The 14082-nt window shown below is 34.7% G+C and overlaps 2 protein-coding genes, 1 long non-coding RNA gene and 1 pseudogene across 4 annotated transcripts; 1 reads left to right on the plus strand and 3 right to left on the minus strand.

Moving 5' to 3' along the window:
- Positions 1 to 4623, plus strand: LOC25482192 (uncharacterized). The gene is made up of 4 exons (XR_003008781.2): positions 1 to 574; positions 681 to 773; positions 1396 to 2389; positions 4274 to 4623. It is a non-coding gene; the product is annotated as an uncharacterized lncRNA (long non-coding RNA).
- Positions 4624 to 5398: 775 nt separating this feature from the next.
- LOC112418724 (auxin response factor 5) lies at positions 5399 to 6923 on the minus strand. Its single transcript, XM_039829934.1, has 4 exons — positions 5931 to 6923; positions 5836 to 5848; positions 5663 to 5727; positions 5399 to 5516 (listed from the first exon to the last, which is right to left on the minus strand). Exons 1-4 carry the CDS (start codon positions 6485 to 6487, stop codon positions 5399 to 5401), a joined length of 753 nt encoding a protein of 250 aa, XP_039685868.1. The 5' UTR covers positions 6488 to 6923.
- A 205-nt stretch (positions 6924 to 7128) lies between these two features.
- On the minus strand, positions 7129 to 7619 carry LOC120577923 (auxin response factor 5-like; annotated as a pseudogene).
- A 440-nt stretch (positions 7620 to 8059) lies between these two features.
- Positions 8060 to 13296, minus strand: LOC25482193 (auxin response factor 5). Of its 2 annotated transcripts, XM_024775427.2 has the most exons (15): positions 13139 to 13296; positions 12626 to 12753; positions 12395 to 12507; positions 12155 to 12253; positions 12000 to 12056; positions 11741 to 11893; positions 11571 to 11655; positions 11107 to 11197; positions 10668 to 10832; positions 10454 to 10576; positions 10279 to 10354; positions 9991 to 10126; positions 8842 to 9914; positions 8553 to 8743; positions 8060 to 8432 (listed from the first exon to the last, which is right to left on the minus strand). In XM_024775427.2, the coding sequence occupies exons 2-15, from the start codon at positions 12726 to 12728 to the stop codon at positions 8315 to 8317; spliced, it is 2583 nt and encodes an 860-aa protein (XP_024631195.1). In that variant the 5' UTR covers positions 12729 to 12753; positions 13139 to 13296; the 3' UTR covers positions 8060 to 8314. The 2 variants fall into 2 exon arrangements, with proteins under 2 accessions (XP_024631195.1, XP_024631194.1); XM_024775426.2 differs by lacking the exon at positions 13139 to 13296 and having other exon boundaries at positions 12626 to 12998.
- Positions 13297 to 14082: the final 786 nt, after the last annotated feature.

Raw genomic sequence — 14082 nt, forward strand, 5'->3', positions numbered from 1 at the left:
AAAAAAGGATATTGATAGGTTTCCATGTAGCTAGGAAACAAACAGAGTCGCGATAACACAGTTTCTTCCATCAACAATGTCTTCTTCAACCTTATGCTTATTTTCTGGAAAAAAACAACTTCGTAGCAATAAAAATAGCACACATACAACAATCAGTGAGATGAAGCAACGAATTTCTCATGTAGCGGTAGGGATTTGTCAAATTTAAAAAGATATGTGAAAGAAAGTGATGAGATTCAAGGGTAAAAGAGACAAATGGGGGTATATAGTTTCACGGTAAAGATACTCGATTCTGAGAAGCTAGGGAAAGCAGCTTCTATAAAAATCGATTCTGGAAAAGCAAACGTACGACGGCGGTACAGTGTTGCTGGTGAACCAAACACTTTGAAATTGCTTTTGACAGGTGAAACGCGCTTTGTATTGCTTTCACCGGGCAACCAAACTAATGCTAAGAAACTCCATCAAATCAACACAGATATGTGTTCATATTGTTCTTCTTCAACCAGATCTTCCTCATCTTCCCAAAACCACAAAACCCATTCACAAAGCCACTGAGTAAATCTGTCACGAACATGTATGTTTCTGCAACTTTTTCCCTTTTTCATTAGATCTGAGATAGATTCTGCTTTTCTCGTATCTTGGTTTTTCATCTTTTAATTTCATTATTATTTTTCATGCAGCTTGTTCAAGATCTGATGATGATGATGATGATGCTATCGTTTGGGATAACAAAATCAAAATTTATCTGACTGTGATTTCCTTGATTAAAATAGGTGATTTTATGGATTTTCTACCTTTCTTTTTAGTTCAACGATTTTAGTTAGCTATATGTAATCATGCTACAGAAACACTAGTATAGAAGGTTAATCTCTCCATATTCCTATAAAGTATTCCAGTAAGTCCTTCATAGAGTTCATAAAGTGTGGTATAAGCTTTTTTGTTTTTATGTTTCAGCTTTTTACCAGTTACTCCCTTTGTCTTAAAATAATTGAGCTATTATTTTTTATTTTTTTTGAAAACTCGATATCCGATTCAAGAATCGACTAATCCGAGGGGACCAATCCCACCGCCCACTTGCGGGGGCCCCGTTTAAAGTCAGAGCAAGCTCTGTATGGACTTAGCCCACCGAAATTAGCACCAGAGGGAATCGAACCTGAGACCTCTGGAGGAGCAAACTCCAAGATCCCAAGCTAACCACTAGGCCAACCCCGAATGGGTTAATTGAGCTATTATTAAAAAAATAAAATAAAAAATGTTTATGGAGTGTAAGTGAAATGTTTTAAGCGCCCTTATGCATTCACCATTACTATGTAACATATGGAGTAATTTCTTTTAATTTTATTTTTCTATTTTTTATTTATTAAATTAATTTTATAAATAAATTGTATATTTCAGAAGCGTCCCCCAATCATAGACATTGGGCCTAGAATCATTGTCAGTTATCGCCGTATGACTCTTATGCAAAACGGAGAACATAACAACATAAGTGTTGCAGTAATTGATGTTCCGACCGATCCAAATATTCTGATAAGTCCAGGAGAGGGTGGATTTCCCATTGAAAACAATCTTCACTTGATGTCTGCATTAAATGGACTTGGATTTGGGATTGGCCCTGATTTCCACAAGGTTTTTTCAACCCTCACAGCCGAGAGATATCTGAAGCTGTAGTTGGTAATCCTCTTATCCTTGATTTGCAAGATATGATGGTGAGCGTGGGTTATGATGGTAGTCGGTACAAATTCTTAGGTCTGGTTGAGATAGAAAATCATGGTACACATGTAGTTGTTTACACTGTTGGTGCTGATGATGTTGGTGCTGATGATGAAGCTTGGAGACCCAAACAGTTGATTCCTTGGCACCTTAGAACTGATGAGTGGATACGTAGTGCCGGAGCATACATTTCTGTTTGGTGATTCAACTGTAGTGTACTTTCTCAGATTTACAATGGATCCAGAATATGAGGACGAGATTCTTTCGTTTAACTTTGAAACAGAAGTCATGTATATGCCACTCCCTCACGAAGAATATCAATCTCATTCACTTTTATGCGCTTTAGGCAATAGGTTGTGTTGTTCTTATGTGGCGTTCAACTCATTGTCTATATATCAACTTGTGGATAACATTTTAGGACTATTACGTGTAACCGTGCTACCTATAATGCTGCCTCATGTGTCACATCGCCGTTTTCTACCGATCCATTTCCACAACAATATTTTGCTAGTGGCTTTTAGGCTCAATTTTGATATCCCATTATTCGGAAATAGAGACCAGCACTGTTTAATTATTGATTTTGCTGCCAATACAACATCTCTCGTCAATAGTCCTGGCGGTATCAACCGGTTCCTTGCTAAACCATTTGTGGAGAGTCTCGAAGTTTTGCCTTATTGAGGTAACTATTGCTTTTATTTTATGATGTTATCCACCGTTGCCTTATTATTTTGTTTATCTATCTATATCAAATAGTTATACATGTTTTTCAAGAAAAGAGCTGTGTTTATTAGAGTTAAGTATGTAAATGTGTAAAACAGGAATTTAAAATAAAAATGTAGATAAAAAAATTATATAGTTAATGAAAACTGATTTCATTATTTGCAATGATGTTTTAATTTTTTATTTTTTTTAAAGCAAACTGACCAATTAAGAGGGTTAATTGTAATAATGGAAAATGTTGATCGTATAACTCACTAAAGTGAGCATGCTGTTTTGCCAACCGAAAGATCAGTTTCTAATATTCTATAGGCAATCCATAAGGAATAAAGATATACTCCTTTTTCTGCCAATATATCTGATTTGTCTATATGTTCTGCAGCAGATGATATATTTTTGTTCCCAACCAAAATTGCACTTTTCAAAAGTGTCCATAAGATATGGAACAAATAACTTTTAACAACTGCAGATAACATATGCTTATTTGGAAAACTATTGCTTCAGTTTAATAGGTAGATTGAAACATTTTATGAACATGTAAAAAGAAAACTGGAATGTGAAATGATTAAGTAAAAGAAGGTTAATCTCTCCATATTCCTACACGTTTGTTTAGAAGGTTAAGTAAAAGAAAATTAAGATGAAGTGATTTACCTCTCCAGGCAGATGAAGAGTTTGTAAATCTCCCAAAATTGGTCTTAAGAAACTGTTAATACCACTGCCTTCTTTTTGAGTTTATATAGTTATTAAGTTAGATATGTTTTAAGGGATATGGAAAGGTTTAGGATGTGTTTGAGATATGAAAAGACTAAATCAGTTTGTAGATCTTGCTAAATGTGTAAAACCATTTTTCATATCAGCCAGATTCGATTCTGAGTGATGAGATGCAGGAAATTGGTTTTTTTAAATTAAATAGCTTATAGGATTGTATAATCTGATATATAAAAACTTAGAAGTGATTTAGATTGGACATATTAATGGTTAGAGATATTAGTGCAGATATGTAGGGATGAATATGATAATTGATTTGTCAGCTTTTTCATTTTACAAAGCCCTTTTCTGCTTCTATCTTAGTCCAGAAATAATCAAACTCGAATTTGACATGCCCTCTTTTTATATCATACTTATACTAACTGATTAAGTATGTTTATATTTCACAGATGCCTAACTGCTAATGTTTAACACAACAGCCTCTAAAAAGTATATTATGTCAGTTTAATTGATATAATAAGTTAAGTCTATCAAGTTTGCTTTAGAAATGATATTGTATAACTCGAAATTTTGAACATCAGTATTTTTATAAACCTGTATAGTGCAAAAACTTATCAGTTTTGGAACTCATGTGTCTAGTGTTTTTAAGAATCTTGATGCAACTTTTCTAAGAACATATATTTGAATGGTGAGCTGCTATGCAAAACATAAATTAAATTTTCTTTCATAACAATGGTATTGCTGAGAAGTAGTTGTTCATATTATGAATAAAAAACTGTTTGATATAGTTTATTATGAACCATAGCAGATGTGATATATTTATGGTCAATCAATTTCAAAGTAGCAGTTCCATTTGGTTTAAAACTAAAACATAGCACAGATGAATTTCTTAAAAGGATAGTTGCATTGATAAAAGATAAGTAAGACAAAAGGCAATAGTAAGCAAAATACATCCCTTGATCATGCCTAAGCATTAGAAACTGTAGAGTTCATAGCGATGGATTTTAATTTGATATTATGATTAGTTAGAAGTATATGCTATGTTTAAAGTGCGTTCTTTATTAGTTTAATTGCATCTTACCGACGGTCTAAATGAAAAACATAAATTAATTTGATATTATGTTTGTTGTATATGCAGATTAATGTTACGCATGATGCTACAAGTGAGAAGGGAAGCATGCAAGGACCCCCAATGGAACAAAAGACAAGGAAGTCCAAAAGAACGGTCAAGCTCCCTAGCAAATTCAAGGATTAAAGAGTCTCTAGAAGGATCCAAAGATAAGACCATTGAGCTAGCCTTAGTACCTGAATAAAGGACAAATTATATTAGCTATTTTTATTTTTATTTTTCTTTATGCAAATTAATAGGATGTGGACACTTGTCTCCATATCCTTTTATCTTGGGATGTAATGTTACTTCTGATAGGACCTTAAAAGGAACCTAGTATTCAATAAAAGACTAAGAAAATTAGTTCTCAAATTCCTTTATATCTTTTTTCGTCAATTACTATTGCTTATATTTTGGTATTAGAGTGAACTAGTTTAGCATCTCTGTAGTTAGCCAAATAAAAAGTTGGTACCTCTTTTAATTGTTGGGAAATCTGCCATTGTTGCAGAAATGTTTGATTGAAAGAGAAGGTTTCACTTTCTAACTTTTGTTTTCATTGTCAAATTGTTAGTCATTCAGCCACTTGTTGTCACAACCCAATTTGACAATGAAAAGGATATAGATATGCTCTCAAAAGTACAAAAGAAATAAAGTCATAATGTTTGAACTTTGGTCATAATGTCTCATAAGTCATAATGTTTGACCTAACAATTTCAACACATTTTTATCGATTAAGACTCATGGACACTTAATTTTTTTATTTTTTTTTCTCTTGGTTGTATTTCTGTTTTCATTTTCTCCCATTAGTCACTAATTTCAGGCTTATGAGTTATAACCCAACTGCATTTAATATCTGATGTTTAATTATTTGGCGAAGATTATTTGACGAAGATTCAATACAGATTCAATTGCGTTTAATATTTCTACTTGCTCGCAATAATACATTACAAGTTAAGGTATGCAACCTTTTGGTTCATTTAACACTCATAATTCCTAATCTGTCGTAAACTGAAGACTCATCCCCCATGAAAGTTTGTTTGGTCCATATCTGCCAGCCACTATTCCAATCCCAAATGAGTGTCATTTTAGTTCATACATGACAAACACATTTTTTCAAGGACAAGGTTACAAGAACATATAAAAGCATGATGTTATTCACACATTGATTCCTTGCAATGCTCCACTGTTTAGAAGCTTCATCCCTTCCTCACTCATCTCTTTAACTTCTGAAGGTGATAATATTCTTATGCGGCGGACACACCCCACAAATTCCCTACACAAGTTCACAACATTGTTCCAAAAGTTTTAATATCTAAGAAGGGTCCTTTTTTTTGGTCCGAAAAAATGTAACCAAAATAAGACTATTGAGCTTAAGTGTCGAAGATCAAACATTTGAAGAAAGAAGGGTAAGAAACTTACTTCCAAGGATCATCTCCAACAGGCAAAACATCACTCTCGTTATCTACATATACTAATTTCGGAACCTTTTGTGTCATTCAGCAGACCGTCCAGTCCAAACATATATTCAATTGCGCGGATCAACTCTTCATAGTTTTTGAAAGTAGTCACATCAATTGATCTTCCTACAGAACCTGCTTTTTCCAGCTGTTACACAAAAACTAAAATACCATCATTATACAAGGTTGAAACAAGTTGGAAAAAACAATAACTTTCATGCCATCATTACAGAAATAATGTTACCTTTGTGTAGGTTCGGATTGGTGCAGCTACTTGCTTCCAAGAGTTATTATTCTGCAGAAAGATACTTTCATCAAAATCAACATGGCTTGAAGAAGTACCACCAGAGTTGTCTCGCAGAGAAAAGGCGTGCGACTCAGCTAGACTAGCAGAAGTAATCTGAGACTGGCCATCTTGACTAGAACTTAAGTTGCCAACCGCGCAATCTTGAGGGTGCTGAAAATCTTTATCCTTCATTGAGCAAAATTCATCGAAAATGGTGTTTGTGGTAGAAGGATCAACCATAGTAGTACTCACACTATTAGTAGCATCAACATTGACACAAATTTCACTTTGGTTATTGCTTTCAGCTGAAAGATCCCTCAGGTTAAAATTCTTGACATATTGATCCCACATTTCTTGGTTCATTGAAGGTATAGAGGGATTCACAACTTGAGGCTGACAAGAAGAATACATCATCCATTCGTCGACGTCTAGCTGAGGAAGCATGCTGTTTGCAATAGAAGAATCGGGTTGGACCATATCAATCAGTTGAGGATGTGACATTGATGATTCTAACTATGGCTGCTGCATAGTCCACGGACTAGTATGAGCGAGTAATGGATTTCGACTTTGGTTTTGGTTTTGATTATGATATGTTAATTGGTTTGCCGTATTCACCTTTTCAATGTTGCTGCAGCTTTCAAAAGAAGGGAAGTCAAACATATGATCAGGTAAAACCTCAGATTCTAATTTTGAATTATCAGTTTTGGCCAAAGGCTGCAACTTTTCCGGTTGGTCACTTTTCAATAATGAATGCCTGTTTAAGGTATTATTAGGTGGCTTTCTGGAGTTTCGACCTTCCAAACACTAACCCGATTTTGCTTATCACCACACCCGGGCTCATCCCATTCAGCCTGTTTATTTACAAAGAAATTTACTTAAGCCAATTATATTACTACGATCAGGTTCAAAGAAGTATGTTTTAAGAAATATTTAATGATAGATCTTAATGACGGGGTTACTAGAACTTAAGCTACCTAAGTACTTCGCCACTTAGAACCAGGCCACCTTAAAGGATCGACATCACTAATACCGACAATTGTACCCATATATCTGCAGGAAAAGAGGAAATGTATATAAACTATTCCTGTTGTTTCAGGAGTTTGCACATATCACAGCAAAAAGGTTCAGCAGCATTTGGGATATTATCTGCGCTTACCCGATTCCTCGGTCTCAAACATCCAAATCTCATTCCAACCGAGAGTTGTGTCCCATAAACAGATTTGGCCAGTGGAATAACAAAATCTGAAAGACATGCCCTACAAATATTACACTCAAGAAGAAATTAGTACCACAATTAGATCTAAAAATATTATGTCATGTGAGGTATAAATATATTTAGGTATACCTTGGATTGTAGAAAATCGTGAATGGAATTCGATTAGCAGCGGCATGAGCTGCAGCAGCAAGCACACCAATGTGCATGCTATCAGCAGAAAGCACGGATGATGGCAGTGTTGTCTGTTGACGATTAGCACGCCTTACACCAACTCGCAATGGCGATTTCTCATCCCTTATAACAATGGCACATCACATTTAGCATTAAGTTACGTAAAGATGATTATTGGTCAGAATTTAAAATAATAAGTTGCTAATCTGAATTCCACAATTTTCGCAATATTGAAAACCATTGCATTGCAATGTAACAATGGAGAAAAATCAACTCTAATTAGAAAAATTATGCAAACTTTGTGCTGACTCTTGTTTCACAACTACTCTTTTGGCTTGACTTGTAGTTGAGTTGGATAAACTGATTTTACCATAAAATTTGTTTGTTTGGATAGATGTATGAAACATTGTATTAAATGTTGTCATTTTGGGATGAGGCAACTTAGGAGTTAGGAATTTAGGCAATAATTTTGTATATGTTAATTGTCTCCGTTGGTTTTAGGGAAACTATATTCAGCTTTCATTTTGGATATTCAGATCAAATTCCATGATATCTTTTTTCTTCACTTCCTATTGCGTAAGTTCTGGCTTTGGTTTTAGAGTAAACTAGTTTAGTAGTTAGCCAAATATTAGGCTAAGTTGGTAGCTATTTTCAATTGTTGGACAAGTATAATAGTAGCCAAAGAGTAATAAGCATGCATAATATTTCTACTTGCTTGCAATACTAAATTACAAGTTAAGGTATGCAACCTTTTGATTCATTGAACATTCATAATTTCTAATCTGTCATAAACTAAAGACTCATCCCCGCTGAAGGTTTGTTTGGTCCATATATAACCAATATTGCGTACCCATTCCCAAATGAGTGTCATTTTAGTTCGTACATTACAAGCACATTTTTCAAGAACAAGGTTACAAGAACAAATCAAAGCATGGTGTTATTCACACATTGATTCCTTGCAATGCTCCACTATTTAGAAGCTTCATCCCTTCTTCACTCATCTCTTTAACTTCTGAAGGAGATAATATTCGTATACAGCGAACACACCCCACAAATTCCCTACACAAGATCACAACATTGTTCCAAAAGTTTTAATATCTATAAAGGGTCTTTTTTTTTTTGTCCGAAAGAATGTAACCAGAAGATCAAACATTACAAAAAGAAGGGTAAGAAACTTACTCCCAGGGATCATCTCCAACAAGCAGAACATCACTCTCATAATCTACATATACTAATTTCCATCCAGAACCTTTTGTGTCATTCAGCAGACCGTCCAGTCCAAACATGCATTCAATTGCGCGGATCAACTCTTCATAGTTTTTGAAAGTAGTCACATCAATGGATCTTCCTACAGAACCTGCTTTTTGCACCTGTCACGCACAAAATAAAATACCATCATGATATACAAGGTTGAAACAAGTTGGAAAAAACAATAATTTTCATGCCATCGTTACAGAAATAATGTTACCTTTGTGTAGGTTCGGATTGGTGCAGCTACTTGCTTCCAAGAATTATTATTCTGCAGAAAGCTACTTTCATCAAAATCAACATGGCTTGAAGAAGTACCACCAGAATTGTCTCGCAGAGAAAAGGCGTGGGACTCAGCTAGACTAGCAGAAGTAATCTGAGACTGGCCATCTTGACTAGAACTTAAGTTGCCAACCATGCAATCTTGAGGGTGCTGAAAATCTTTATCCTTCATTGAGCAAAAGTCGTCAAAAATGGTGTTTGAAGTAGAAGGATCAACCACAGTGGTACTCACACTATTACTAGCATCAACGTTGACACAAATTTCACTTTGGTTATTGCTTTCAGCTGAAAGATCCCTCAAGTTAAAATTCTTGACATATTGATCCCACACTTCTTGGTTCATCGAGGGTATAGAGGGATTCACTACTTGAGGCTGACAAGAAGAATACATCATCCATTCATCGACGTCTAGCTGAGGAAGCATGCTGTTTACAATAGAAGAATCGGGTTGGACCATGTCAATAAGTTGAGGATGCGACATTGATGATTCTAACTGAGGCTGCTGCATAGTCCATGGACTAGTATGAGCGAGTAATGGATTTTGACTTTGGTTTTGATTATGATATGTTAATTGGTTTGCTGTATTCACCTTTTCAATGTTGCTGCAGCTTTCAAAAGAAGGGAAGTCAAATATATGATCAGGTAACACCTCGGATTCTAATTTTGAATTATCGGTTTTGGCCAAAGGCTGCAACTTTTCCGGTTGGTCATTTTTCAACAATGAATGCATGTTAAAGGTATTATTAGGTATGCTCTCTGTGCTTGAAAGGTGAACTTTCGGATTCTCTAGAGCCTGTGTGGACTTCATATCTTGAAAGGGAACTCTTGTAGGAGAATAATCTTGTTGCATGATAGGTAAAAAGGCTCCACTGTTGTTGATCACTTGTGGTTTATAAAACATCTTCATGTTTTCTTGGTAGAGATTTTGCATTGAGCTTGAGATCTCCACTGTTCCTCCATTTTCAGGCACTTTAATAAAGGGTCTTCGTATCAAAGTTCCCCACTCATTTTCTGCATCACAGAACCAAAATTACTACTAGTGATCAAGTACAAGACATTTTGATAAGGTGGGAATAGTGAAACTTACCCAAATATCCAGATTGCAACGGCCGTTTTAGGCTTGAAGTCAAAGAAGGAAAGATGAAAAGGCTTTCTGGAGTCTCGATCTCCCAAACACTAACCCTATTTTGCTTATCACCACACCCTGGCTCATCCCATTCAGCCTGTTTATTTACAAAGAAATTTACTTAAGCCAACTATATCACTAAGATTAAGGTCCAACGTAGAGTATGTTTTATAGAAATATTAGATTTAACCATATAATTAGTCGTTAATGGTAGATCTTAACAACTGGGGTTACTAGAACTTAACCTACCTGAATATTTCGCCACTTAGAACCAGGCCACCTTAAAGGATCGACATCACTGATACCTACAATTGTACCCATATATCTGCAGAATAAGAAGAAATATATATATATCAACTATTCTTGTTAGTTCAGGAGTTTGCACATATCCCAGAAAACAGTTCAGAAGAATTCAGGAAATTACCTGCGCTTACCCGATTCCTCGGTCTCAAACATCATACCAAATCTCATGCCAGCTGACAGCTGAGTCCCATAGACAGATTTTCTGTATTTGGCTAGTGGAATAACAAAATCTGAAGGGCATGCCCTGCAAATAGTACACTCCAGACAATATTAGTACCAAGATTAGATCTAAAAATATTTAATGTCAGGTGAGGTATAAACATATTTAGGTATACCTTGGATTGTAGAAAATCGTGAACGGACTTCGATTAGCAGCAGCATGAGCTGCAGCAGCAAGCACACCAATGTGCATGCTATCAGCAGAAAGTACGGATGATGGCAGTGTTGTCTGTTGACGATTAGCACGCCTTACACCAACTCGCAGTTGCGACTTCTCATCCCTTGTAACAATGACACATCACACTTAGTATTAAATTATGTGAAGATGATTATTGGTCAGAATTTAAAATAATAAGTTGCTAATCCGACTTCCACAATTTTCCCAATATTGAAAACCATTACATTGCAATGTAACCATGGAGAAAAAACAAGTCTAATTAGAAAGATTATGCAGACTTTGTTCTGCACACTAGTTATTCTACCTATATTCAGATAATAACAGAGTTTCGTATCATGTTGAAGCTACTTGACAAAAATGAAGCAAACAAATTTTACCTGATAAAAAGAACAGAATCGCCTGCTCTAAGCCTTTTTGAGCCGACAAACAAACTCCAACCCGTTGTGAGAAGGTGTCTTTTCGGCTGACCTACATGAAAAATGTAGGAAAGAAATGTAAGGATCTAACCCAATCAGGCTCTTTTAAGACTAAATATTTTGAAGGTTAAGATCAGCCAAGAGGAAGTATAAAGTTGCAGTTAAAATAATACAATATGTAATCCACGGCCACAAACATTTATTCCTATATATTTTACCAAACCAATAGACATGGTAGAACTATGAAACACAGATATGAACACCACACATGAAACCGACACTGACAATAATTAGAAAACGTGAAAAAAATTGAATGTAACTACATGTGTCGGTGACCGATTCTGACACACATATCATACACCGGACACACCATTAATCTAAAGTGTATATGCTAGGTGCTACATAGATGCAGAAAACATCCTCACCTCGGTAAATATGTCGAAATGTCCATGTATTATCATGCAAATCTCGAACAACAAGTTCTTGAGTTGGGGGTTGAATTGTGTAATCCTAAAACCAAAACACACTAATCAAATGAGGGTTCTTGTACAGCCATAAAAGAAGGTTGCAACCACCTAGTGCAATATAGCCTTACCAATGGAGGAAATAGCTTTTCCGCAGCTCTGCGTGGAACCGAAAAGCCACCATGTGTGCTAGTATCACTGGCAGTCAAAGTTTTGCAGAAAAACTCAGTTGGATGTTTACTTTTGCTTAGTCCAAACTCAGATACTGGAAATACTTCTTTTTCCTAAAAAAATGGAAAATAATACATCAATAATAATCATAACCAATAACATTTAGATGTACAATAACAACAACAATAATTCTAGAACTAACTAATTCATATAGCTTACAGAATTCAGTGGTTGGAGAGTCATTTGAGCATAGATTTCATCTGTCTCCTTGTCAGCCTGTTATCAAAACATACAATTTAAAGGGGTTATGATAATTTGAAGTTTGAATGAGTGGTTAAGCAAAAAGTGGTAAATCAAGAGAGAACACTACTTACATGTAGTGTGACATTTTGTACTTGACACAACAACTGAGATGGAAGACTAGGGTAGTTTGGAATCTGTGAGGTTGCTATTCTTCTAGTAGAAGCTGCAACCTTAAAAAGACAAAACACAAAAAAAAAAAAAAAAAAGTTCAACACATGTTTCAACCATTCAATAGAAACCTAGAATCATGCTAATTCTAGCACTTACAAATGTTAAAGCATAAAAAAGAGATTCTTGAGTTTGAATGTTACCTGTTCACTATGTCCTTGAGGGAAGTAATAGACAAGACCCCCCACTTGAGGCAAAGACACAAGAGGACCAGCACAAGCATGCCATAATTCTGAATTTAATGTCTTTCTAACCCCTAAACAAAAATTAGTAAAACCAAATATCAATCAAAGCAAAATCTCAATTTCTACTAAGAAAACATATAACATAAACATTGTAAAAATTAAGAAAAAGAGAAGGAAACATGAACTTACCACAATGTTCTTGCATTTCTTTGAGCAACTTCATTTCAGCAACAAGAGTTTGACCACCAACAACACCTCCAACACTTTTAGCCTTTTCGTCTAAGGAAGCCATGTTCCACTTTCACCACTATCTTAGTCTTCAATTCACAACATGCAACATCACCACCAAACACAATAAAGAGGAATAAACTTGTATTGACTTGAGAGAGAAAAGTAGAAGAAACAAAAGGGTAGTACAAAACAAGAACAAGGGTCCATTTTGATCATCATCATTAATATTCTTAAATTCTTAACATGAGAATCTCATTTTGTTGTTTGTCTAAGAAAAACAAAACAATCCAAGTAATGTGAAAAAGAGTGAACTAAGGAACAAAAACTGCTAAAAAAGGTCAAAGTGCAAATCTTTTGACAAAAAGAAAAGTAGAAAAAATAAAAAACTTTCATTAGTTTGCATCAAAGCACGCGTATCAAAGCATAATGAGTGGTTTTTTATTTATCTTTAAATATAAAAAAGAAACCAACCTTTGAGTGAAACCACTCATCACATCACACTCTGAAACAGTGCCTTCTTTCTTTGTTTTTTCTTTACAATTCTCAAAGCACTTTTTTCTATTCTCTCTCTTTTTTCTCTTTGCTTCAAACAGCAAGAAGCAGTGTGCATGCTACTTCCAACAACAACTTCTAACCCTTGCAGCTTTATTATATTATAGTATTTATATTTATGAAAAAAATAATTAAGAGGTAAAGAAAATGGTACTAGTAGAATAGTACTGTACTATAGTATAGAATAATAATAGAGTATATTATTAATAAATTGAAATAGGGAAAGCAGAGCTATATACGCAAAAGTAATGTAATGTGTCTATAAAGAAGTCAGAAACAGTACAATACTTACACGCTATCAAGTACTTGCAACTGCAACAAACATTATTATTTTATTATTCTCTGAATAAACACAAGTACATTTATTTTTCTGAACAAAAATATAATAGCAAGGGTAATTAATATACCATTGGGACCCCTAGTTAGTATATGTATAACCTCTATTTAGTAAAAATTGTGAATAGATTATAAATTAGTTTATAATGGATGATCTTATAAAAGTATTAAACTTATTTTGGTTGGTTTGGTGGTGATTTTATAACATATAACCTATGAGGTAGGGACATTCTTGAATTAGGTGTGTCCTAACTCCTCATGTCGGATACGTGTCGATATTTGACACAGATATGATGTCTATAATTATACTAAATTATGTCATTTTTAAAATTATTATTTGTGTTAATGTGTCAGTGTTCGTGTCGTGTCTGATGTTCGTGTCAGTGTCCGTACTTCATCATACCATATATACCATATAACAAACACGTTAGCTGATTAAATTTGCAATTGAAGTAACATAAAAATATGAAATGTCATAGAAAGATACATTAATTAATATTTTTACTCCTTTGAGAATATGAAATGAA

Source organism: Medicago truncatula, chromosome 1, assembly GCF_003473485.1.
Source record: "Medicago truncatula cultivar Jemalong A17 chromosome 1, MtrunA17r5.0-ANR, whole genome shotgun sequence".
NCBI classification, from domain to species: domain Eukaryota; kingdom Viridiplantae; phylum Streptophyta; class Magnoliopsida; order Fabales; family Fabaceae; genus Medicago; species Medicago truncatula.